The sequence below is a fragment of the Aquarana catesbeiana genome, unplaced genomic scaffold, assembly GCF_042186555.1.
Source record: "Aquarana catesbeiana isolate 2022-GZ unplaced genomic scaffold, ASM4218655v1 unanchor229, whole genome shotgun sequence".
Lineage (NCBI taxonomy): Eukaryota > Metazoa > Chordata > Amphibia > Anura > Ranidae > Aquarana > Aquarana catesbeiana.
This window is the reverse complement of record NW_027362656.1, coordinates 1,248,386-1,273,533: the sequence shown is the minus strand read 5'-3', so window position 1 is coordinate 1,273,533 and position 25,148 is coordinate 1,248,386. Positions and strand designations below refer to the sequence as shown.

Here is a 25,148-nt window from a genome sequence, read left to right as displayed (position 1 = left end):
GTGTTTGGCTCATCCCTAGTGCCCAAGCGCTTGCTGTCTAGTTCACGCTTGATACGCTTCAGACATATGTTGCAAATAGCAACGGTGCGATCTGCTGCACACGTCTCAAAAAAGGCCCACACCGAAGAACTTTTGGAATAACGCGTGGAGTCACCAGCGCCCTGCACTTGTGGAGCTCTGCGGTGTGATGCAGTCGGTTGGCTGCTCTTAAGCTGGCCCCTGGAGGGCATCCTGCCTCGTTGGTGATGTGTTGCCTCCTCCCTCCTATCAGGCAGCCACGTAGAGTCAGTGAGCTCATCATCCCCTCCCTCCTCGTCACTGGAGCAAACCTGGCAGTATGCTGCAGCTGGGGGAACATGACTGCCAGTTTGTTGTCCTTCTGGGGCAACCCCTCTCTTTGGGCTCACGTTACTGCCTTCCTCAAGCTGGGTACCATCATCGGAGCCTTCAAAATGCTGTGCATCCTCCTGCAGCATGTACAGGACACTGTGGTCGAACAGTTCAGGGGTCTCCTCCGGTGGGGCTAGGGAAGGAGTAACTGATGATGACCTCTTTGGCACCTGCATTGGCAGCCAAGGTAGCCTGGGTGACAGAGGATGAGGAGGATGAGGGCGGCTTGGTCATCCCGCTCTACCAACTCTTCGGCATGTTGTGGCTCAACACAGCTGCTGAGAAAAAGGACAAGCGTGCCCCACGGCCATGTGCTGATGAGGATGCACCGTGTCCACGACCAGCACTGTTGCCTCTAGAGACAGAGCCTGCTTGTCCCTCTTTTATTGGCCTGTGACTGTCTGCCTCTCCTTGTTGGCCTTCCAGACATACTGTCTTTGATGTATTGGAATAGGTACACAAGAAATGGCCTGTAGTGAGATGTAGCTGCACAAAGCTGGGATGTATATATACTGATTATACTGCAGCTAGCTGAATCGCCTGCCTGCCTGTAGTATTATTAGGAAGAAAACAACAGGAATTGTCTGCAGTGAGCTTTAGCTGCACACTGTGCCCAGTATACAGTACACTAATATACTGCAGCTAGCTGAATCAACTGCCTGCCTGTGGTATTATTAGGAAGAGAACACCAGCAATTGTCTGCAGTTAGCTTTAGTTGCACACTGTGCACAGGATACAGTACACTTACTGAAAATACTGCAGCTGCCTGCCTGTGGTATTATTAGAAAGAGAACACCAGCAATTGACTGCAGTTAGCTTTAGTTGCACACTGTGCACAGGATAAAGGACACTGACTGAAAATACTGCAGCTGCCTGCCTGTGGTATTATTAAGAAGAGAACACCAGCAATTGTCTGCAGTTAGCTTTAGTTGCACACTGTGCACAGGATACAGTACACTGACTGAAAATACTGCAGTTGCCTGCCTGAGGTATTATTAGAAAGAGAACACCAGCAATTGTCTGCAGTTAGCTTTAGTTGCACACTGTGCACAGGATAAAGGACACTGACTGAAAATACTGCAGCTGCCTGCCTGTGGTATTATTAAGAAGAGAACACCAGCAATTGTCTGCAGTTAGCTTTAGTTGCACACTGTGCACAGGATACAGTACACTGACTGAAAATACTGCAGTTGCCTGCCTGAGGTATTATTAGAAAGAGAACACCAGCAATTGTCTGCAGTTAGCTTTAGTTGCACACTGTGCACAGGATAAAGGACACTGACTGAAAATACTGCAGTTGCCTGCCTGTGGTATTATTAAGAAGAGAACGCCAGCAATTGTCTGCAGTTAGCTTTAGTTGCACACTGTGCACAGGATACAGTACACTGACTGAAAATACTGCAGCTGCCTGCCTGAGTTATTATTAGGAAGAGAACACCAGCAATTGTTTGCAGTTAGCTTTAGTTGCACACTGTGCACAGGATACAGTACACTGACTGAAAATGCTGCAGCTGCCTGCCTGTGAGTATATTAGGAAGAGAATAACAGGAACGGATCTAGCTAAACTGAATACAGTGTATATATATATATATATATATATATATAGAACACCTGGGATGCATATATATATATATACACACAATACACTGACTGCAGCTAACTGACTCGCCTGCCTGCTTTATCTAACTCAAATTAAATGACACTGTCTCTCTCTCTCTATCTCTCAGCACGCTGGAACACACTACACAAGGCCGACTTCCAGGCGGCCTTATATAGTGTGGGGCGTGTACTAAATCCCCTGAGGCATAATTGGCCAAAGCCACCCTGCCTTCGGCCAATTATGGCTCTCCGTTCTTACCGCGATGTGATTGGCCAAAGCATGTGGGTCATAGTGCATGCTTGGCCAATTATCAGCCAGCAATGCACTGCGATGATGCAGTGAATTATGGGCCTTGATGCGCCACTCGAATTTGGCGCGAATGGCCTATAATGTCCATAATTCGTCGAATGGCCGATGTTCGAGTCAAACTTACGTTTGACTCGAACTCGAAGCTCATCCCTAATAAGGATATACAGTACATACACACACAGCACAAGGCTGTGTTCACACTACCAGATGTTTCTCAGGGCTGCAGGTCCTCTGATATCCACAAGGTGGTGATCTCACTTCTACCGAGACAGGAAGTCTTTATGGAAGACAGGAAGTGATGTCATGTGCAGACAGGAGGTGATGTCATGTGCAGACGGGACATTCTGGAATAAGCAGAGAGAAGACATTGCTGGAAGTGGCAGCAGAGGAGGTAATAAGATTGTATTTTCTATTTACACCCAGTAACCCCCCTATAATGAAGGTCAGAAGTATTAGATATTTGTATTTAGTTTTATAAAATTGACAATCTCTAATCCGAATGCAATGTATAACGCAGTCAGTTTATCTGTATAATTTGGAGTGTGAGTTCCGGGGTCTCCACATGGGGAGGACATGAGGCTCCCTCAGTAAGAAGCACATAAATGATTGTACAGTACCTGACCGCGAGAATGTGTTTTCAGCGCGATCCCATCGCGCTGGTTCTCGGCGACAGGGTACTGTACATCTCGCGCTGGCTGGCTCATCGGGAAAGGAAAACTGATTTTTCCTTTTCCGATGAGCGACAAGCGTTGCTGACAGGTGTCTGGTATGAATCATGAGTGGGAACGCCTCGCCAAATGTTAAATAAAAAAACGGTATGGGTTCCCCTCCAGGGGCATACCAGGCCCTTAGGTCTGGTATGGATTTTAAGGGGAACCCCCTACGCCAAAAAAAAGGCGTGGGGGGCCCCCAAAATCCATACCAGAACCTTATCCGAGCATGCAGCTTGGCCGGTTAGGAAAGGGGGTGGGGACGAGCGTGCACCCCCCTCCTGAACCGTACCAGGCCGCATGCCCTCAACATGGGGGTGGGCGCTTTGGGGCAGAGGGGCGCCCTGCGGCCCCCCCACCCCAAAGCACCTTGTCCCCATGCTGATGAGGACAAGGGCCTCTTCCCGACAACCCTGGCAGTTGGTTGTCGGGGTCTGCGGGCGGAGGGCTTATCAGAATCTGGGAGCCCCCAGATCCCAACCCCCCCACTCTATGTGAAGGAGTATGGGGTATATCGTACCCCTACCCATTCACCTGGAGGAAAAAGTGTCAATAAAAAAACACACTACACAGGTTTTTAAAGTAATTTATTAGGCACCCCCGGGGGTCTTCTTCCGACTTCGGGGGTCTTCTTCTGACTTCTCTGCTCTCTCTGCCTCTTCTCCCGGTGTCTGGTTCTTCTCCCGCTCTCTGGTTCTTCTGCCGGGCTCCTCCGCTATCTTCTGCTCTTTTGCCGCTCTCTTGCTAGCGGTGGCCCGGTCTTCTCCGTCGTCTTGTTCCCTCTTCTCGTCTTCCGATGTTGACACGACACTCTCTCCCGCTGTAATGCTGTGTGCGAGGTGCGCAACGACCTATATAGGCATGGGGCATGGTCACCGGGTGATGTCACCCGGTGACCCCGCCCTCTTATGACATCACAGTCTCGGGGCATGATGGGACTGTGACGTTATAAGGGGGCGGGGTCACCACCCCCTTATGCGCCCACCCCCCATGTTGAGGGCAAGCGGCCTGGTACGGTTCAGGAAGGGGGGGCTCGCTCGTCCCCACCCCCTTTCCTGACCGGCCGGGCTGCGTGCTCAGATAAGGGTCTGGTATAAATTTTGGGGGGACCCCCACGCCATTTTTTCAGCGTAGGTGGTTCCTCTTAAAATCCATACCTGACCTAAGGGCCTGGTATGCCCCTGGAGGGGAACCCATGCCGTTTTTTATTTAAAATTTGGCGCGGCGTTCCCCCTCATGATTCATACCAGACACCTGTCAGCAATGCTTGTCTCTCATCGGGAAAGGAGAAAACACAGTTTTCCTTTCCCGATGAGCGAGCCAGCTCGGCGCTGGCTCCTGGGGCTCACTGGTGTCAAATCTTGACGATAACAGCGGCGAGATTGACACAATATCGCGGTCACCTACTGTATATTGTGGCAGGATAGAGCCAGACACCTCGGCACCACCTGAATCTGAGGTGAGGTCTCTGGCTGAATTGAAAACACAAAGAAGGGGGTCAGTCTGGTGAGAGTCACCTTCCATGATGGACACAGAGAGGAGCTGATGGCTGCAGACCTCACTGGAAGGTGCTTGGAACTGCTGAGTCTGATGGATCAGTATGGACTGGGTGCTACTCTCGGCACCCTGGGACATATAGTTCTGTATTGTCTGTGCTGCTGAGCTGTGGTCAGACCCTCCCAGTCCCCCTCCAAGAACCCATGTACTTCACCCTGCCTGCCCTGCTTCAGCTACCAGCCCCTATCCCTGTCGTTCCGGATATCTGCCCTGTTCTGGTCTTAGCCCTGCCTGCCTGGATCTCTGCCCCGTTCTGGGCTTAGCCCTGCCTGCCTGGATCTCTGCCCTGTTCTGGGGCTTAGCCCTGCCTGCCTGGATCTCTGTCCTGTTCTGGACTTAGATCTGTCTCCTTGGATCTCTGCCCTGTTCTGGACTTAGCCCTGCCTGGATCTCTGTCCTGTTCTGGACTTAGCTGTGTCTCCTTGGATCTCTGCCCTGTTCTGGGCTTAGCCCTGTCAGCCTGGATCTCTGCCCTGTTCTGGACTTAGCCCTGTCTGCCTGGATCTCTGCCCTGTTCTGGGGCTTAGCCCTGCCTGCCTGGATCTCTGTCCTGTTCTGGACTTAGCTGTGTCTCCTTGGATCTCTGCCCTGTTCTGGGCTTAGCCCTGTCAGCCTGGATCTCTGCCCTGTTCTGGACTTAGCCATGTCTGCCTGGATCTCTGCCCTGTTCTGAGTTTAGCCCTGCCTGCTTGGATCTCTGCCCTGTTCTGGACTTAGCCCTGTCAGCCTGGATCTCTGCCCTGCTCTGGACTTAGCCCTGCCTGCCTGGATCTCTGCCCTGTTCTGGACTTAGCCCTGCCTGCCTGGATCTCTGCCCTATTCTGGACTTAGCTCTGCCTGCCTGTCTGAATCTCTTCCCTGTTCTGGGCTTAGCCCTGTCTGCCTGGATCTCTGTCCTTGAGTACGGGTTCTCCATTTCTGCTGGGCCATCCTATGTGCACTATCTGTGTGGTGTTACATTGCCACCCGGGGGAAAGTTTCTTTCTACTGTGTCTTGCTACCCTGATGTGCTAACACTGCTCTGCCCATGTGCCAAGGCCTTTAACCCCACTGTATCAAACACTGCTCTGCCCTGTGGATTATCACCCCTTTGCTGTCCCATATTGCTGTCCTGAGGAGCATGCTTCATTGCTGTGCCTTCTGTTTTCCCTGTGGACTACCTCCCCTTTGATGTCCCATATTGCGACCCTGAGGATCCCTCTTCATTGCTGTGTCTATTGTTTGTTCTGTGAACTAATTCTCCTCCTACCTGTAAACCGAGTCCCCCAATAAACGCCAACGTGTCAGGTTCTTGGTGATTTGCCTCTGTGTGCTCTCTCTCTGCACTCTTTGTTCATCACACCCTTGTCATGTCCGTCCTCTTCCTCCATAGTCACTGTGACGTCTTTTACCTCCAGCAGATGATGATACACACATATATAGTGTGGAAATGTAGATTAACCCCTTAAGGGGGGATCAGCACAAGGGTTTCCACCATATCCCATAAAAACTGAACACATATTGATTACACGGGTTCTGTGGCTGAACTCACTTAGTGCCTTATCTGCATTTAATGATCCTCAGAACCCGTGTAATTTATATGTGTTTGGTTTTAATGGGAAGAGGTGGACAACCCTACGTGGCTGCACTATTGTATTCTTGTTTCCACACTATATACAGTGGGGACGGAAAGTATTCAGACCCCCTTAAATTTTTCACTCTTTGTTATATTGCAGCCATTTGCTAAAGTTTACGTTCATTTTTTTCCTCATTAATGTACACACAGCACCCCATATTGACGGAAAAACACAGAATTGTTGACATTTTTGCAGATTTATTAAAAAAGAAAAACTGAAATATCACATGGTCCTAAGTATTCAGACCCTTTGCTCAGTATTTAGTAGAAGCACTCTTTTGATCTAATACAGCAATGAGTCTTTTTGGGAAAGATGCAAAAAGTTTTTCACACCTGGATTTGGGGATCCTCTGCCATTCCTCCTGGCAGATCCTCTCCAGTTCTGTCAGGTTGGATGGTAAACGTTGGTGGACAGCCATTTTTAGGTCTCCCCAGACATGCTCAATTGGGTTTAAGTCAGGGCTCTGGCTGGGCCATTCAAGAACAGTCACGGAGTTGTTGTGCAGCCACTCCTTCGTTATTTTAGCTGTGTGCTTAGGGTCATTGTCTTGTTGGAAGGTAAACCTTCGGCCCAGTCTGAGGTCCTGAACACTCTGAAGAAGGTTTTCGTCCCGGATATCCCTGTACTTGGCCGCATTCATCTTTCCCTCGATTGCAACCAGTCGTCCTGTCCCTGCAGCTGAAAAACACCCCCACAGCATAAAGCTGCCACCACCATGCTTCACTGTTGGGACTGTATTGGACAGGTGATGAGCAGTGCCTGGTTTTCTCCACACATACCGCTTAGAAATCTTGGTCTCATCAGACCAGGGAATCTTATTTCTCACCATCTTGGAGTCCTTCAGGTGTTTTTTAGCAAACTCCATGCAGGCTTTCCTGTGTCTTGCACTGAGGAGAGGCTTCCGTTGGGCCACTCTGCCATAAAGCCCTGACTGGTGGATGGCTGAAGTGATGGTTGACTCTCTACAACTCTTTCCCATCTCCCGACTGCATCTCTGGAGCTCAGCCACAGTGATCTTTGGGTTCTTCTTTACCTCTCTCACCAAGGCTCTTATCCCCCGATAGCTCAGACGGACGGACGGACGGACGGCCAGCTCTAGGAAGGGTTCTGGTCATCCCAAACGTCTTCCATTTAAGGATTATGGAGGCCACTGTGCTCTTAGAAACCTTAAGTGCAGCAGAAATTTTTTTGTAACCTTGGCCAGATCTGTGCCTTGCTACAATTCTGTCTCTGAGCTCTTCAGGCAGTTCCTTTGACCTCATGATTCTCATTTGCTCTGACATGTACTGTGAGCTGTAAGGTCTTATATAGACAGGTGTGTGGCTTTCCTAATCAAGTCCAATCAGTATAATCAAACACAGCTGGACTCAAATGAAGGTGTAGAACCATCTCAAGGATGATCAGAAGAAATGGACAGCACCTGAGTTAAATATATGAGTGTCACAGCAAAGGGTCTGAATACTTAGGACCATGTGATATTTCAGTTTTTCTTTTTTAATAAATCTGCAAAAATGTCAAAAATTCTGTGTTTTTCTGTCAGTATAGGGTGCTGTGTGTACATTAATGAGGAAAAAAATGAACTTAAATGATTTTAGCAAATGGCTGCAATATAACAAAGAGTGAAAAATTTAAGGGTGTCTGAATACTTTCCGTCCCCACTGTGTGTGTGTATCATCATAGAATACATGAAGGTAAGAAACCTGGAGCCTTTAGAACCACTTTAAGTCATGCTGAGATAATCTCCCATTGGCTGAGCAATATTCTCATTTGTCTCTGAGCTCCTTCTTGCTATTCCTCGTCCTGCCTGTTGTTTCCTTGGATTGATTTTCTGTGTAGTGACCCCGGCTTCATCTCTTGGATGCGCTCGTCTGTTGCTTGTCCTGACCTTTATCCTGATTCCTGGATCTCCTCCTCATCTCACACCCAACATAGAGAATGGAGTTTGTGATCCAGAAGGCCAAATTTTACGAGACTCCCGGACCCCAAGAATCATAATGAACACTAAACTGTCCAGATTAAATATTTTCCCACTGGGGACCATAGTGCTTAACCACTTCAGCCCCAGAAGGATTTACCCCCCTTAATGACCAGGCCATTTTTTTGCGATTCGGCGTTGCATTACTTTAGCTGACAATTGCGCGGTCATGCGACGTTGTACCCAAACAAAATTGACATCCTTTTTCCCCCACAAATAGAGCTTTCTTTTGGTGGTATTTGATCACCTCTGTGTTTTTTTTTTTTTCATTTTTTTTTTGCGCTAGAAACAAAAAAAGAACGACAATTTTGAAAAAACAAAACCATTTTTTTTTTTACTTTTTGCTATAATACATATCCCCAAAAAATATAAAAAAACAAATTTATTCATCAGTTTAGGCCCATATGTATAATTCTTCTACATATTTTTGGTAAAGAAAATCGCAACAGGTGTATATTAATTAGTTTGCGCGAAAGTTATCACATCTACAAAATAGGGGATAGATTTAGGGACTTTAATTTTTTTATTGTTTTTACTGCTAATGGCGGCGATCTGTGTTTTATTTTTATTGCGACATTCCGGCAAACAAATCTGACCTTAAATTACACTTTTTAGGGAGCAGTGACATTATTACATTGATCAGTGCTATAAAAAATGACACGGGCAGGGAAGGGGTTAACACTAGGGGGTGATCAAGGGGTTAACTATGTTCCCTCAGCATGTTCTAACTGTAGGGGGGTAGGCTACCAGTGACATGATAGAGATCACTGTTCCCGATCACTAGGAACAATAGATCTCTGACATGTCACTAGGCAGAACGGGAAATGCCTTCTTTACATTCTGCATGTGTACAAGGCAATTGCGGGTCGCCAGCAGAGATCGAATCCACCCGTCCCGTGGGCACACTCCCACAGCGTGCAGAAATGGCGATTTGCGCAGGAGACCTGCCACCGTATAACTGCGGCGGGTGGTCGGCAACTAGTTAAATACATAAGGTAAATAATAGCTGCGCTAAAAAATGGTCTTAAGTGTGATTGTCACATTGATAATGATAATAATAATAATATGTACACAAAAATTAAGTGATAACAAAAGGAAAAAAGGGTTGCATAAAAGTCCAAACACTAAGCCAAGAGCTGGGTTCAGAGTGAAAAAGTGCAATCTTCCATCACCAGTGATAGTAAACACCAAACCAAATGTACGTTTACCAGAGGCAAGCAAGAAGGAGCTTGTAGCTTTAAACCCAGCCAGGGCCTTTCTAGGAAATGTCAGGAAACAAGCTCCCAGGGAACACTGATCCAGGATCGGTATACATTCAATGGGTAGAAAGGGCCCTCCGGTGCCGTGACATCTTTCATCATGTTCCAGTATTTCTCACTGCGTGGACTTGCCAGGCATCGCTCCTCTTCTAAGTGCATATGAGCACCATTGCCACAATTATTCCTATGAGTGTAACGTACCCCACTTTTCCTCAGAAATGAGATTGTTAGTCGGTGACATCACTTATTTCCTGACACAGACCTCAGTATAACATTCACCTCAGTGACGTTCCGCGTGTGGTTCCCGGAGTGTACGGGCGCTCGCAAGCCGGCCGGCTACTTATGATTGTTACTTATCCATGCTTGTAAGTGTGATTCTTTTACCTACAAATAAATTATTCATACGTTCTTACACTATGGGAGGTCCCTTTTCCTTTATGTTTTGGTGATACAATTACCTGAGGGCCCCTTCCATATATCCGAGCGGTGTGCCGATCCTGGATCAGCGTTCTCTGTGTGTGTACCTCTGATTCTTCAAGGAAAGACCCTGGCTGGGTTTATAGCCGCAAGCTTATCTTTGCTTGCCTCTGGTAAGTGTGCATTTTTTCTGGCGATTCACACTGAATGGTGATGGAAGATTGCACCTTTTTGTTTCAAATCCAGCAATTGACTGATTGTTTTGGACTTTCATGCTAAGCTCATCTTCACCACATGTCACATTATTATTATTTTTTGTCCCTCCTTCCATTTTGTTTTGGTTTGTTTTCTGTGAACCCCATATTCACAATTTTGTTCACTTTTTATTATACCTTTATTGATCTAAGGTTTTTCACATATTATGTTCATTATTTTAGCGCAACTATTTTTTTTGATATGATGGCTTATATGGTTTTATTTCATATGTTAGTTGCTGCTTTGTTTTTTTCTTATTAGAGCGCGGTATTTTTTTCTTTTTACCTTAAATACATACTGACTTTCATATTATCTGCTGATATCTTCATCCTATTATTGTACAACCAATCCAGATAATTCTCTGTTATCAATGTTATCTGTCTACAGGGAAACCTTCATAGATGATGGCACCAACGAGGATGGAGGGGGACCGGAGTCACATGACTGAGAAGATACTAAACCTCACCCTGGAGATCATCTACCTGCTGACCGGAGAGGTGAGGAGGATTCTGGGAGGTCACATGTCATCACTCTTATCTCTGTTAATAAAACACAGACCTGACCGTAGAGGTGAGGAGGATTCTGGGAGGTCACATGACAGCCATCTTATCGCTATTATTAAAACATAGACCTGACCGGATAGGTGAGGAGGATTCTGGGAGGTGACATGACATCACTCTTATCTCTATTAAATAAACACAGAACTGACCGGAGAGGTGAGAAAGATTCTGGGAGGTCACATGACATCATTCTTATCTCTATTAATAAAACACAGACCTGACCGGAGAGGTGAGGAGGATTCTGGGAGGTGACATGACATCACTCTTATCTCTATTAATAAAACACAGACCTGACCGGAGAGGTGAGGAGGATTCTGGGAGGTCACATGACATCACTCTTATCTCTATTAATAAAACACAGACCTGACCGGAGAGATGAGAAGGATTTTAGGATTCTAACATAATGTGTTCCTATTGGTTCCCCGATACAGAGATTTCCTCTTATGAAGTCAGGTGATCATATGACTATCACAGTGCCTCCATGTGACTCCCTAAAACCTGAAAGACACAACATGCAGAAGATTCTAGAAGTCACCAAGAAGATGATGGAGCTGCTGACAGGAGAGGTGAGCGGTGCTGGGAATTCTGGGACATTATCCAGTAACCAGGAACAGTAGAAATAGTATCCAGAAACAATGTATTCAGTCAGTGTGTGTGTTTCCTACAGATGGATCCAGTAATGGGAACCCACCAGAGAGATGTCCCCGTCCTCTGTATTCCCGGGATTCCACACAGGAAGGTCACACCATCCATCGGGTAAATGAGGAACAATCGCTGATAGTTACAAGCATTTTTTGTTACAATTAATGTTCTATTATATATTCGGAGTGGAGACCTCGGGGATGATAATATTGATGTTAAAGAAGAGTATAAAGAGGAGGATGAGGAGTATGGAGTGATGGAGGAGTTTTCAGAAGGACACAAGGATATGATGGAGCCACCTAATACCAGGAACCCACCAGAGAGATGTCCCCGTCCTCTGTATTCCCGGGATTCCACACAGGAAGATCACACCATCCCTCACTGTTACAAGGTTGGTGGCATGGAGCTTATAAAAAAGGCTCATGGAGATAATATGTGGATTTTTTATGTGATGTCACAATAATAAATCTTACATCTTACAGATGATATTTTCTCTCATTTTCTTGATTTAGAGTGGAGATCCAATCGATATAGAATTTGACGTTAAAGCAGAAGAAGAAGAGAGTTATGTGAGGGTTGATCTGCAGTCTATGGAGGAGGATGGAATAACGGGGACATTTATAGAGGAGGACACTCCTACAAAGATCAGCACAGGTGGGTCATTAACACTAAATACATTCCTCCACCCATACTGCTCACTGATTGGTCCAGAGAAGGACAGGGATTGAGTGATATCAGCCTGTAATACCCTGGTTCCCCGTCATGTATTCCTGTATTTCTCTCGGATAATCTTCCTTCTCTGTGCTGCAGACAAAATTTATGTATCTAGACTGGATTTATGGAGATTCTGGGGTTCAGCTGGCAGGATAATGTTTATTTTAACCATAGACGTTACTAGACCTAGGCACCTGGGGTATGTTTCTAATTAGATCTCTGACAGAGCAATTCTGGGGTTACATGTTTTGTTATCTGCTGGCTGTGCCGGGTGGAGGGATATGTCTGTATAGTCTCAGACACGAGTCACTGAGTGCAATCTCAGGAGATGGGAGGCAGCTGTGTGGGACCTCTGCAACTTGTCTCATGTAAACATTTATTCTTCCACTGATTACTGAATACCAATATTATGAGTCCTGACCATTACACTATATACTCTATTGTACATTACATACTCCTGACCCCTGCACTATATTCTCTATGTTGTACATTACATACTCCTGACCCCTGCACTATATATTCTATGTTGCACATTACATCATTCTGATACTATATAGTCCTATCTGTTGTATCTTATACAATATGTTGTACATTACATAGTCCTGACTTCTGCTCTCTCCCCTCTACCCACTGCTATATATAAACATAATATGTATTCTCTTTTGTTACATCCATTTCCTACCAGCTGGACATTTTATATCTGATGAATTGATTGGAGCACAGACTTTTACATGTTGATAATAATGTGATAACATCCTCAAACTTTGGAACGTTAAACAGAAAGTGATAATGAGGGAGGAGTCTATAAACCAATCCTGGTGGTCTTCAGGATCAGTCCAGTCTTCATCTTGGTTATTCTCCCCCCATCCTCACTCTCTGACCTCTGGTGGGGCTCAGCCCCGCTGTTATTCATGACTAAATCATGGACTAAATAAGGAAGTGCAGGGCTTTTTGTGTTGGGAATATAACAATGAGTGATAGAGGGGGAGGGGACACTCGGCCTATAATCCCTTCATCACTGTCACTCCTATAAAAGACAGTTCTCGTTGTTTCCTCACTCTCTGACTAAGGTTCATAAATAAATTAACTGGTAGGAGATTCAGAGGTGTAGGGCTGAAACAACTCATCAATTATGAAAATAGTTGTCAACTATTGCCATAAACAATTAGTTGGTCAGTTGATTAATTGGCCTGCATACAGAATGCATTATTTCTTTACATATCAGAAAATATAGCTCAGTACACCATCCATACATGTCAGTAAATACCTGAGAACTTGAATGAGTGAGGAGCAATGCCTCATAGGACATATAGTCCTGGGCAAGAGAAGGAAGCAAGTAATTCTAAAGGTAGACCTTTACCTTCCCATAGGGGAACTCTATACTATATTCAGAGGCTTCCTATAGGGGAACTCTATACTATACTTTGTGGCTTCCTATAGGGAAACTCTATACTATACTTTGTGGCTTCCTATAGGAGAACTCTATACTATACTTTGTGGCTTCCTATAGGGGAACTCTATACTATACTTTATACCTTACTATAGGGGAACTCTATACTATACTTTGTACCTTCCTATAGGGTAACACTATACTATACTTTGTACCTTCCTATAGGTGAACTCTATAGTATACTTTGTAGCTTCCTATAGGGGAACTCTATACTATACTTTACGAAATTTGTTCGATGGAGAAAATTTTTCTGTTCTGCTCCTTCAAATTTTCCGGTCATTGTGGTGGAAAATGAACGCTGATTTGACCCCACTAATGGTTAGAAAATTGGATAAATGTTTTTTTGAAAGAAAAATGAATTTTTGTACGGCCAGCATAAGTGACATCAAGTGCAGGGAGCTTGTACCCACCTACCTGTCTATGACAAGGGAGTCTGTCATCCATCATATTATATTACACTCCTGTCTGATCATCTGCAAAACAGCGTTTTACATCTTTTTTACATTTTAATAATGTTGATCTCTGATTCTGATATGTAGCAGATTCTCCCTCTAATAATACATCTATCTGTCTGTTATTCTCAGAGTGGATTAAATATCCAACTATATATCTGGATATTTATATTTACTGCTGTATATAGATATTCAAGAATATTAACTAAATTATACACCAACCTTTTTTTATGTTTTATCCAATTATTTGATTAAGCAAAACAATAATTGGCTAACTAATCAATTCTGAAAATAATCATTAGTTGCCGCCCTACAGAGGACCCATTTACTAGTTACCTTGAGGGGGGAATTGTAAGATCCTCAGAGACAAAGCTGCCTGATGTGGGCGGAGTCCTGGTTTAGGGGAACCAATCTGCTCATGTCTAGTAACAATCTTTTTATTCCTATTTTAGAGTCAAATATGTTTTTATTGCTTTTAACAAAATAAAACAATACATATATCTTTCAGATGGTCACAATATGGGATAATACAGAACAGGTTTTATTCCTATTTTAGTAGATGGACGGGAGATGAGGAAAACCTCAGAGGATTGTCTCACTTTGTCTCCAGACTGTAAAGTAGAAGATGAGGACATCACACAGTATAGTCCAGGAGAAAACTCGGCTACCTCAAATGTCCATCCGGCACCACACAGTGTAGATGGACCATCGTAGTCCTCTTATCCTGAGGAACCTCAGACTGTGAGGGACGGTGCCATCCCTCCAACAGAGAAGAGTTTTTCCTGTACTGAGTGCGGGAAGTGTTTTCGTTTTAAATCCCGCCTTAATGTGCATATAAGATCTCACACAGGGGAGAAGCCGTATTCCTGCCCTGAGTGCTGGAAATGTTTTTCAGTGAAGTCTGCTCTTAAAAAACATCAGAGATCTCACACAGGGGAGAAGCCATTTTCCTGTCCTGAGTATGGGAAATGTTTTTCACAGAAGTCCCATCTTTCCAAACATCAGAGATCTCACACGGGGGAGAAGCCGTATTCCTGTCCTGAGTGCGGGAAATGTTTTTCACAGAAGTCCCATCTTTCCAAACATCAGAGATCTCACACGGGGGAGAAGCCGCATTCCTGTCCTGAGTGCGGGAAATGTTTTTCGCTGAAGTGCAATCTTTACAGACATCAGAGATCTCACACGGGGGAGAAGCCGTATTCCTGTCCTGAGTGAGGTAATTGTTCATTTACTGAAGTCCTGTCTTCATGTACATCAGAGATGCCACACAACCCTTGAGGTGTATTAGTGCCTTGAGTGCGGGAAATGTCTTCTATATGAATGTTGCTGAACATCACATCTCTCATGTGGAGAAGAAGCACACCCTGATATACACCTCAGATATAGTCCATGGCTGATCTTCATTATGTAAGAAACAGTTGATAAGGAGATAATGAGAGACATGGATGAAGTGTTGTACCGTGTTGGCCATTGATAGCAGGAGAAAAATAAAAATGGAGTCATTACCTTTCATTGGCTGAGTACATGTTGCGGTATAAAATTTCACAAACACTTAGAGGTCTATTTAAAAAAAATAGTTGAACGGTTATGACCGGCATTCGTCCAGCTGTGTTGAATATTGGCTGTATTTTATTTCATACTCTGATTTCCTTGACACCATCTAATGACCATGTGGTATTGCACTAATTGAGGTATTTGAGGAAAAATACCCGATTATGGCCACTAGATGGAGCTGATGATCATAGGAAATCACTGTGTTAAATCACAGCCAGAAATTGTAACAGCTCAATGAATGATTGTCACATTAGTCCAATTCATTTTTTGAAAAATAGATCTTTTAGTCTCCTTCATCAGACATGTCTTCATACTAATACCTGAGATCATACTCATACACTTATCAGTACAGTACACACTGAAGGATATAACTTAAATAAGCCAACACTATTAGACTAACCATTGATTTAAAATGAAAAATACTATGTTTGGACTTTAGATGGCGCTAAGTATAATAGCAATTATCTCCAGCTAGTGGAAAATGTAGTATTTTCTATTTTAAATCAATGGAAATTATTCTACCAGCAAATAGCCAATTAGACCCCATTCTGCCCTCATTCACACAGCAGGAATGTACATGTATTTTCATTGGGTGAATTATTATGTAAATTATTTTTGAATAGACCCCTAAATGACAGGAGACATTTATATAAAGATGGGAATTATGTAGCAGATAAATTAATAGACTTCCTAGCAATGTTATTACCAGGCTGCAGCTAGGGGGAGCTCTAATGTTTAGAGTGTGACCACAGCAGAGTGATCCCATCTAGCTCACATTAACCCTTTCACTGCCAGAGCTGGTTTTACATTATTTTTGCACACATGGTAATATGGAGATTTTGGGCCTGAAGATTAGATAAAACCCCCAAACATATATTTTTTGAAAGCAGAGGCCCTGGAGAACAAAATGGTGGTAATTGTTAAGGTGAAACAAGTGTGAACAAATATCCGCGCTAACTAGAAAGAAAGGTTAGCAGCCAGCATAGTTTGTTGATTCATCAAACGCATATAAAAAAAATCAAAAATGCAGCGCTAAATTGAAAACAAAATAATCAAATGAATATAATAGTCCAAAAAAACTTTTTTGAAGAGTAGAAATGACATGAAGCCTCCACCAAACTTCAGTGTGCACAAAGAAAGCACACCACATCCACGTGCTGCCAATCTGCTTACCAGAATATGAAAAGCATGCGATGTAATCATATGATGCCAAGGCTCAACTGTAACTCCGAATGACACACTCCATCACAGACAGCCAGAGAATGGGAAAAGCCAGGTAGTCACATATCATCAGGACATCAAGGTTCACATAAGAAGATGAATGGATTATGCAGTCACCAGCAGGATAACCAACTGCAATCAACAGGTATCCTGGAGCAGACCAAAAAAGAAGAACTCAATTGTTAAGGTGTTCCTCGTACACAAATGTCACCTTCATATCTGGGTTTATTTTCTACTTTCCCCCATTTTCTATGGTGTGATCTTTTCTACAATACTTTGTTATAATAATGTAACACATTGTGTATTGTATTGTACACAAATTAATAATGACTCCGCCTCCACATTCCAGACAAGTCATTTTCCTGACCATTTGGATTTCTACCTTTACTATTTCCTGATTTTATGACTGCAATCTTGTTATCTTGTTATATTATAATAAAAAATGTTTTGAACAAAAATAAAAGTTGCGTGTCGGTGCAATGATGAAAATCTTTGGTACCCAAAATTGCTCATAGGTGATGCTTTAAATCGTTTACAGGTCATCAGTTTAGAGATAACCATAAATAATGGACCAGAGTGCAGTGGTCAGGAACATGTCATATACAGCCCTGTGTATAGAGTGCAGTGGTCAGGAACATGTCATATACAGTCCTGTGTATAGAGTGCAGTGGTCAGGAACATGTCATATACAGTCCTGTGTATAGAGTGCAGTGGTCAGGAACATGTCATATACAGTCCTGTGTATAGAGTGTAGTGGCCAGGAACATGTCATATACAGTCCTGTGTATAGAGTGCGGTGGTCAGGAACATGTCATATACAGTCCTGTGTACAGAGTGCAGTGGTCAGGAACATGTCATATACAGCCCTGTGTATAGAGTGCAGTGGTCAGAAACATGCCATATACAGCCCTGTGTATAGAGTGCAGTGGTCAGGAAAATGTCATATACAGTCCTGTGTATAGAGTGCAGTGGTCAGGAAAATGTCATATACAGTCCTGTGTATAGAGTGCAGTGGTCAGGAACATGTCATAAACAGTCCTGTGTATAGAGTGCAGTGGTCAGGAGTATGTCATATACAGTCCTGTGTATAGAGTGCGGTGGTCAGGAACATGTCATATATAGCCCTGTGTATAGAGTGCAGTGGTCAGGAACATGTCATATACAGCCCTGTGTATAGAGTGCAGTGGTCAGGAACATGTCATATACAGTCCTGTGTATAGAGTGCAGGGGTCAGGAACATGTCATATACAACCCTGTGTATAGAGTGCAGTGGTCAGGAACATGTCATATACAGCCCAGGGTACAAAGTACAGTGGTCAGGAGTAAACCATATGCAGCCCAGCATACATAGTGCAGTGGTCAGGTAAAGTAATGGTCAGGAACATGTCATATACAGCTCCTGTAAGGAATACTGAATGAAGGTATACAGTGACAGCAGGGATGACAAGAGCGGTGGTCTGTGCCTAAGAAAGCTGGAATATGACCGAGTATGATTATGTAGAGTTTATCACTGCACAAAACACCCACAGACCATAAACAAAGCAAAAGTGAAAAATACATGTGTCAGTGAAGTAAATAACCAACCAACCTAACTATAATACACTGTGTAGAAGTGGAGGGAAACGCACATAAACAGGGTATAACCAGGAATTGAAATGGCAATGAAGGGAAGCACAGTTGCCAACATTGTGAAAAAAAAATTTAGGGACACTTTCTTGGCTGTAGGCGGAGTCGCGTTATAATTAGGGGGCGGGGCATGCATTTGTAGGTGTGACATAGAAAAATGGGCATGGTTTACGTGAAATAGTGGGCGTTGCTCAAAGGGGGTGTGGTTAGAGTCTGAGATGAATGAGGGTTGGAGGGGGAAAAGGGGAGGAGAGGGAGAGGAATGGAGGGACAGCAGCTACAGATCCTACACCACAATAGAAATATGTGTATTCCAGAGTTTAACCACTTGCTTACTGGGCACTTAAACCCCCCTCCTATCCAGACCAATTTTCAGCTTTCAGTGCTCTCACACTTTGACAATTACTCAGTAATGCAACACTGTACCCAAATGATTTTTTTGTCCTTTTGTTCATACAAATAGAGCTTTATTTTGGTGGTATTTGATCACCTCTGGGTTTTTTATTTTTTGCGCTATAAATGAAAAAAATTTTGAAAAAAAAACGAATTTTTCTTAATTTCTGTGATAAAATTTTGCAAATTAGTAATTTTTCTTCATAAATTTTGGCCATAATTTATACTGCTACATATCTTTGGTAAAAATAACCAAAAATTTGTGGAAATTATTTGGTCTGTGTGAAAGTTTTAGAGTCTACAAGCTATGGTGCAAATCATAAAAAAATGATCACATCTGATGTACTGGTGGCCTATCTCATTTCCTGAGACCCTAACAAGCCAGGAAAGTACAAATGCCCCCCAAATAACCCCTTTTTGGAAAGTAGACATTTCAATGTATTTAGTTAGAGGCATGGTGAGTTATTTGAAGTTGTATTTTTTTTCCCACAATTCTTTGCAAAATTGAGATTTTTTTCCCCCCACAAAATTGTCATTGTAATAGCTTATTTCTCTCACATGGCATGTGTATACCACAAATGACACCCCGAAATACATTCTGCTACTCCTCCTGAGTATTACGATACCTCATGTGTGTGACTTTTTCACTGCCTGGCCACATACAGAGGCCCAACATACATGGAGCACCATCAGGTGTTCTAGGAGCATAAATTACACATCACATTTCTCAACCACCTATTACATTTTTGAAGGCCCTGGAGCACCAGGACAATGGAAACACCCACAAAATGACCCCATTTTGGAAAGCTAACACCCCAACGTATAATAATTGAGGCATAATTAGTCTTTTGAATGTTTTTTTTTTTCAGAAGTTTTTGGAAAATGTGGAAAAAAATGAAAACGCATTTTTTTTTTTACACAAAGTTGTCAGTTTATAAGATATTTCCAACACATAGCATTTAGATAGCAAAAATGACACCCCAAAATACATTTTGCTACTCCTGAGTATTACGATACCACATGTGTGGAACTTTTTCACTGCCCTGGCCACATACAGAGGCCCAACATGCATGGAGCACCATCAGGTGTTCTAGGAGCATAAATTACACATCACATTTCTCATCCACCTATTACACTTTTGAAGCCCCTGGAGCACCAGGACAATGGAAACACCCACAAAATGACCCCATTTTGGAAAGCTAACATCCCAACGTATAATCTATGAGGCATAATGAGTCTTTTGAATGGTTTATTTTTTTCAGAAGTTTTTGGAAAATGTGGAAAAAAATGAAAACGCATTTTTTTTTTTTTTTTTACACAAAGTTGTCAGTTTATAAGATATTTCCAACACATAGCATTTAGATAGCAAAAATGACACCCCAAAATACATTCTGCTACTCCTCCTGAGTATTATGATACCTCATGTGTGTGACTTTTTCACTGCCTGGCCACATACAGAGGCCCAACATGCATGGAGCATCATCAGGTGTTCTAGGAGCATAAATTACACATCACATTTCTCAACCACCTATTACACTTTTGAAGGCCCTGGAGCACCAGGACAATGGAAACACCCACAAAATGACCCCATTTTGGAAAGATAACATCCCAACGTATAATCTATGAGGCATAATGAGTCTTTTGAATGGTTTATTTTTTTTCAGAAGTTTTTGGAAAATGTGGAAAAAAATGAAAACGCATTTTTTTTTTTTTTACACAAAGTTGTCCGTTTATAAGATATTTCCAACACATAGCATTTAGATAGCAAAAATGACACCCCAAAATACATTCTGCTATTCCTCCCGAGTGTTGCGATACCACATGTGTGGGACTTTTTCACTGCCTGGCCACATACAGAAGCCCAACATGCATGGAGCACCATCAGGTGTTCTAGGAGCATAAATTACACATCACATTTCTCAACCACTTATTACACTTTTGAAGGCCCTGGAGCACCAGGACAATGGAAACACTAATTCTTGTGGAAACACTTGTGGTGTCAGCATGATTGAAGCGCATTATTTCTATTATTACGTTGCAATATAAAATTAAATCATTCACCTTAATGCAGAAGCAGTGGGAACCCTGAGCGTGTCGCCTGCCATGTTGCCTGCCACCAGCAGAGTCCATCCTTGCATCAGGTGTCCCCATCAGAGTCCGTACTTGCATCAGGTGTCCCCAGCAGAGTCCGTCCTTGCATCAGGTGCCCCCAGCAGAGTCCGTTCTTTCATCAGGTGCCCCCAGCAGAGTCCGTTCTTGCATCAGGTGCCCCCAGCAGAGTCCGTTCTTGCATCAGGTGCCCCCAGCAAAGTCTGTCCTTGCATCAGGTGCCCCCAGCAGAGTCCCTCCTTGCATCAGGTGCCCCCAGCAAAGTCCCTCCTTGCATCTGTTGCCCCCAGCAGAGTCAGTCCTTACACCAGTGTCCCCAGCCTCAGTCCTTACACCACTGTCCTCAGCCTCAGTCCTTACATCAGTGTCTCAAGCAGAGCCTTAGTTACCCCCCCGTACATAGTTACTCCCCTCTCCCTGTACATAGTTACCCCTCTCCCCCTAGTTACCCCCTGTACATAGTTACCCCCCTTGCATCAGGTGCCCCAGCAGAGTCCGTCCTTACATCAGGTGCCCCCAGCAGAGTCCGTCCTTACATCAGTTGCCCCCAGCAGAGTCCGTCCTTGTTTCAGGTGCCCCCAGCAGAGTCTGTCTTTGCTTCAGGTGCCCCCAGCAGAGTCCGTCCTTGCTTCAGGTGCCCCCAGCAGGGTCCCTCCTTGCATCAGTTGCCCCCAGCAGAGTCAGTCCTTACACCAGTGTCCCCAGCTTCAGTCCTTACATCAGTGTCCCAGGCAGAGCCCCTGTACATAGTTACCCCCCCTGTACATAGTTACCCCTCTCCCTCTAGTTACCCCCTGTACATAGTTACTCCCCCTGTACATAGTTACCCCCCTGTGCATAGTTACGCCCCCTGTACATAGTTACCCCCCTGTACATAGTAATCCCCGTGCATAGTTACCCCCACTGTATATAGTAACCCCCCCTGTGCATAGTTAGCCCCCCTGTGCATAGTTACCCCCCTATACATAGTTACACCCCTGTACATAGTAATCCCCCCCTGTACATAGTTAACCCCCCGTACAGAGTAACCCCCCTGTACATAGTTACTATCCCCCATGTACATTACAGTTACATTGCTGCTGGCCTGGGCTTTACACTGAGAGGGACAAGAGCAGAGCAAACTCCATGAGCGGCCACATGTGTTCAATGGAGAGGGGAGGGGCCTATCCATGCAGCTAACCCCGGCTTCAGAATTGTGAAGAGAGAAGCCAATTCATTGGCTGCACGGATCGAGCCCCCTCCCCTCTCCACTGAACACAAGGGGAACGATCTAGTGGTGGCGCCGGCTGCCATTTTGTTGGAGCCAGCTGCTGCAGAGCCAAATATTCCTGATTTCCCTGGACAAAAAAGGCAAAATCCCGAATTGGGACGGCCTCCGATCGGGACGAAGGTCACAAAATCAGGATTGTCCCAGGAAAATTGGGACTGTTGGCAACTATGGGGAAGCAGAAATTAGGTAACAGGATGCAGGAAACCAAATGCAAGGAAAAGTGTAAAGAATACAGGATCAAGCAAGGAACTGGCTCACAGGTAGAACACTGAGGCCCTGATGAAACCTAAGGGAGGAATTATATACTTTCCCAGCAGCCAGCTTTAGGTGGAGCCTAATTACTGAGATCTTCTGTCTGCTGGGAGACACCCATTGTTGGCCACCGGAACCGCATCCTTCACCTCTGGGAATCACATTGCTGTCAGCAAGTTATCCAGGCCATGAAAGGTCCCCCTCTTAAGGAGCAATCTCCAGATGCTCCACTTGGCCTTGAACATAAATATCCATGTGAGAGACCCTTGCACTGGATAAATCCAGAAAGGAGAAGATGCATGCATCAGTGTCTGAAGAATTTCCACATTTCTTAAAGCCATAGTCCTTCAACCTGTAGGATACCCGTGTGACAGGTTCTGTAAACTGGCTAGGTATTCCATAGATCAGATCATTTAAAAGGTGCTACATCTCAATGCTACATTCTAATGCTACATTCCAATGCTGGGATCCCATTGGCCATCTGAAGGTTTAACACTAGCGTCCCTAACCCATACAAGTACCCTGACAGCAGGGTGTCCCATGGGGAATTTGACATTCTCCATCTTAGTTATGAGTTTGGTTTCTAGAAATTGCTTTGCATTTTAATGACCACCCAAGGCACTGGTTACCCTTCCCTGGTCCCCTAACACAACTGTATTTGTAGAGATTATGCCTGGGTCAGAGAAAAGTTAAAATTGAACTCTGCCCTTCCCCAGAGGACCTCTACTACTGGAGCTGTTATAACAAGTGCAGTTACTGAATTCAGAATGGTTGTCTGGGCCACCAGGCTTTGGCACAATAGAAACAAATGGCTGCAAAAGGATCTCAGGCAAGACAGCTGTGGGAATCTCAGACCAGATGGATAGTCCACACCAAACATGTCATAGATGTTGTCAGGGTTTTTCTGATATGAAATTATAAATAATATGGATTCTTAATAAGATATGCAGAATGGTCTTCCAATTAACTTAGTATCACAGGTGTTACAAGATACAATGAAAGATTCTTGGAGAGTTGATTTCCAAAGACATACAGTGCACTGGAACTGAGGGGAAGGTCTGATTGGGTGGACCTTGTTGTCTGCTGGTATAGTCCGTCTGCTTGTATTCTGAGACAGTGGAGATGATGCCTTCTGAATGAAAATGTAATTCTCTAATGCCTCGTTTCCACTGAGCGGATCGGTTCGGTTCGGTACGGTGGGTGTTTCCATTATGAAAGTGGCCCATACAACCGAACCGAACCGTTCCATTCAGGGTCCTGCTTCAGATGTGGGGCCATAGAAAATGGAAGGGTTCGGTTAGGGTGGAGCTACGATACATTCCACTGATTGGCTGACAGAAAACCCTCTGCTGTGCTATGATGAGGCATTTTTTCTAAACCCTGTATGGCCCCTTGTGGTCCAACTTGCAGTGGAAACGCTCACCAGAATAGAACGGACCATTCTAGGCCATTCAAACTGTACCGACCCGAACCAATCCACTCAGTGGAAACAAGGCATAAGTCATCCTAAGTTCTGAGGTTGACATTTTTAGGTGTATTAATTATTGAGTAGTTACGTCATAATAAATTAAATGTCTCCATGTCTTTTGATAAATCAGACTTACACATAGGTGATTGTTAGTGATTTGACTGTGACTAAATTGTCATTTATTTTATTGTTATGGAGTTTGTAATTTTACTAAGAATTTTATTGTGCTTAACAATTTCAGGCTCTGCTGTATATCAATTAATTAATCAGTATTACTGACTTGGTTAATCATATAAACTTCCTGATAATGTGGAGACTCAGAGGTATCAGACCCAATAGCTGGCAAGAGCTTGACCTTAGTACCAGAGACTGGCTGGGCAGCAGACAAAGGATCAGCAGAGGCAGGCTGGTTAGCAGACACAGGATCCGCAGAGGCAGGCTGGGCAGAAGACACAGGATCAGCAGAGGCAGGCTGGGCAGAAGACACAGGATCGGTAGAGGCAGGCTGGGAAGAAGACACAGGATCAGTAGAGGTAGGCTAGTTAGCAGACACAGGATCAGCAGAGGCAGGCTGGGCAGCAGACACAGGATCAGCAGGGGCAGGCTGGGCAGAAGACACAGGATCAGCAGAGGCAGGCTGGGCAGCAGACAAAGGATCAGCAGAGGCAGGCTGGGCAGAAGACACAGGATCAGCAGAGGCAGGCTGGGCAGCAAACACAGGATCAGCAGAGGCAGGCTGGGCACCAGACACAGGATCAGCAAAGGCAGGCTGGGCAGCAGACACAGGATCAGCAGAAGCAGGCTGGTTAGAAGACACAGGTTTAGCAGAGGCAGGCTGGGCAGCAGACACAGGATCAGCAGAGGCAGGCTGGGCAGTAGACACCGGATCAGCAGAGGTAGGCTGGACAGCAGACAAAGGATCAGTAGAGGCAGGCTGGGCAGCAAACACAGGATCAGCAGAGGTAGGCTGGGCAGCAGACACAGGATCGGCAGAGGCAGGCTGGGCAGCAGACACAGGATCACCAGAGGCAGACTGGGCAGCAGACACAGGATCAGCAGAGGCAGGCTGGGCAGTAGCACAGGATCAGCAGAGGCAGGCTGGGCAGCAGCACAGAATCAGCAGGGGCAGGCTGGGCAGGAGGCACAGAATCAGCAGAGACAGGTTGAGCAGCAGCACAGAATCAGCAGAGGCAGGCTGGGCAGCAGACACAGGCTCAGCAGAGGCAGGCTGGGCAGTAGCACAGGATCAGCAGAGGCTGGCTGGGCAGAAGACAAAGGATCAGCAGAGGTAGGCTAGTTAGCAGACACAGGATCAGCAGAGGCAGCCTGGGCAGCAGACACAGGATCAG

General features: G+C 44.7%; 1 protein-coding gene across 1 annotated transcript in view; it reads left to right on the top strand.

Moving 5' to 3' along the window:
* LOC141121774 (uncharacterized) overlaps positions 1-15,194 on the top strand; it is a 144,271-nt gene extending 129,077 nt beyond the window's left edge. The window contains exon 15 of the mRNA XM_073611493.1: positions 14,642-15,194. Coding sequence (XP_073467594.1) covers positions 14,642-15,121 — 480 coding nt within the window. The 3' untranslated portion in view covers positions 15,122-15,194. The remainder of the gene's footprint in view (positions 1-14,641) is intronic.
* The last annotated feature ends 9,954 nt before the right edge of the window (positions 15,195-25,148 follow it).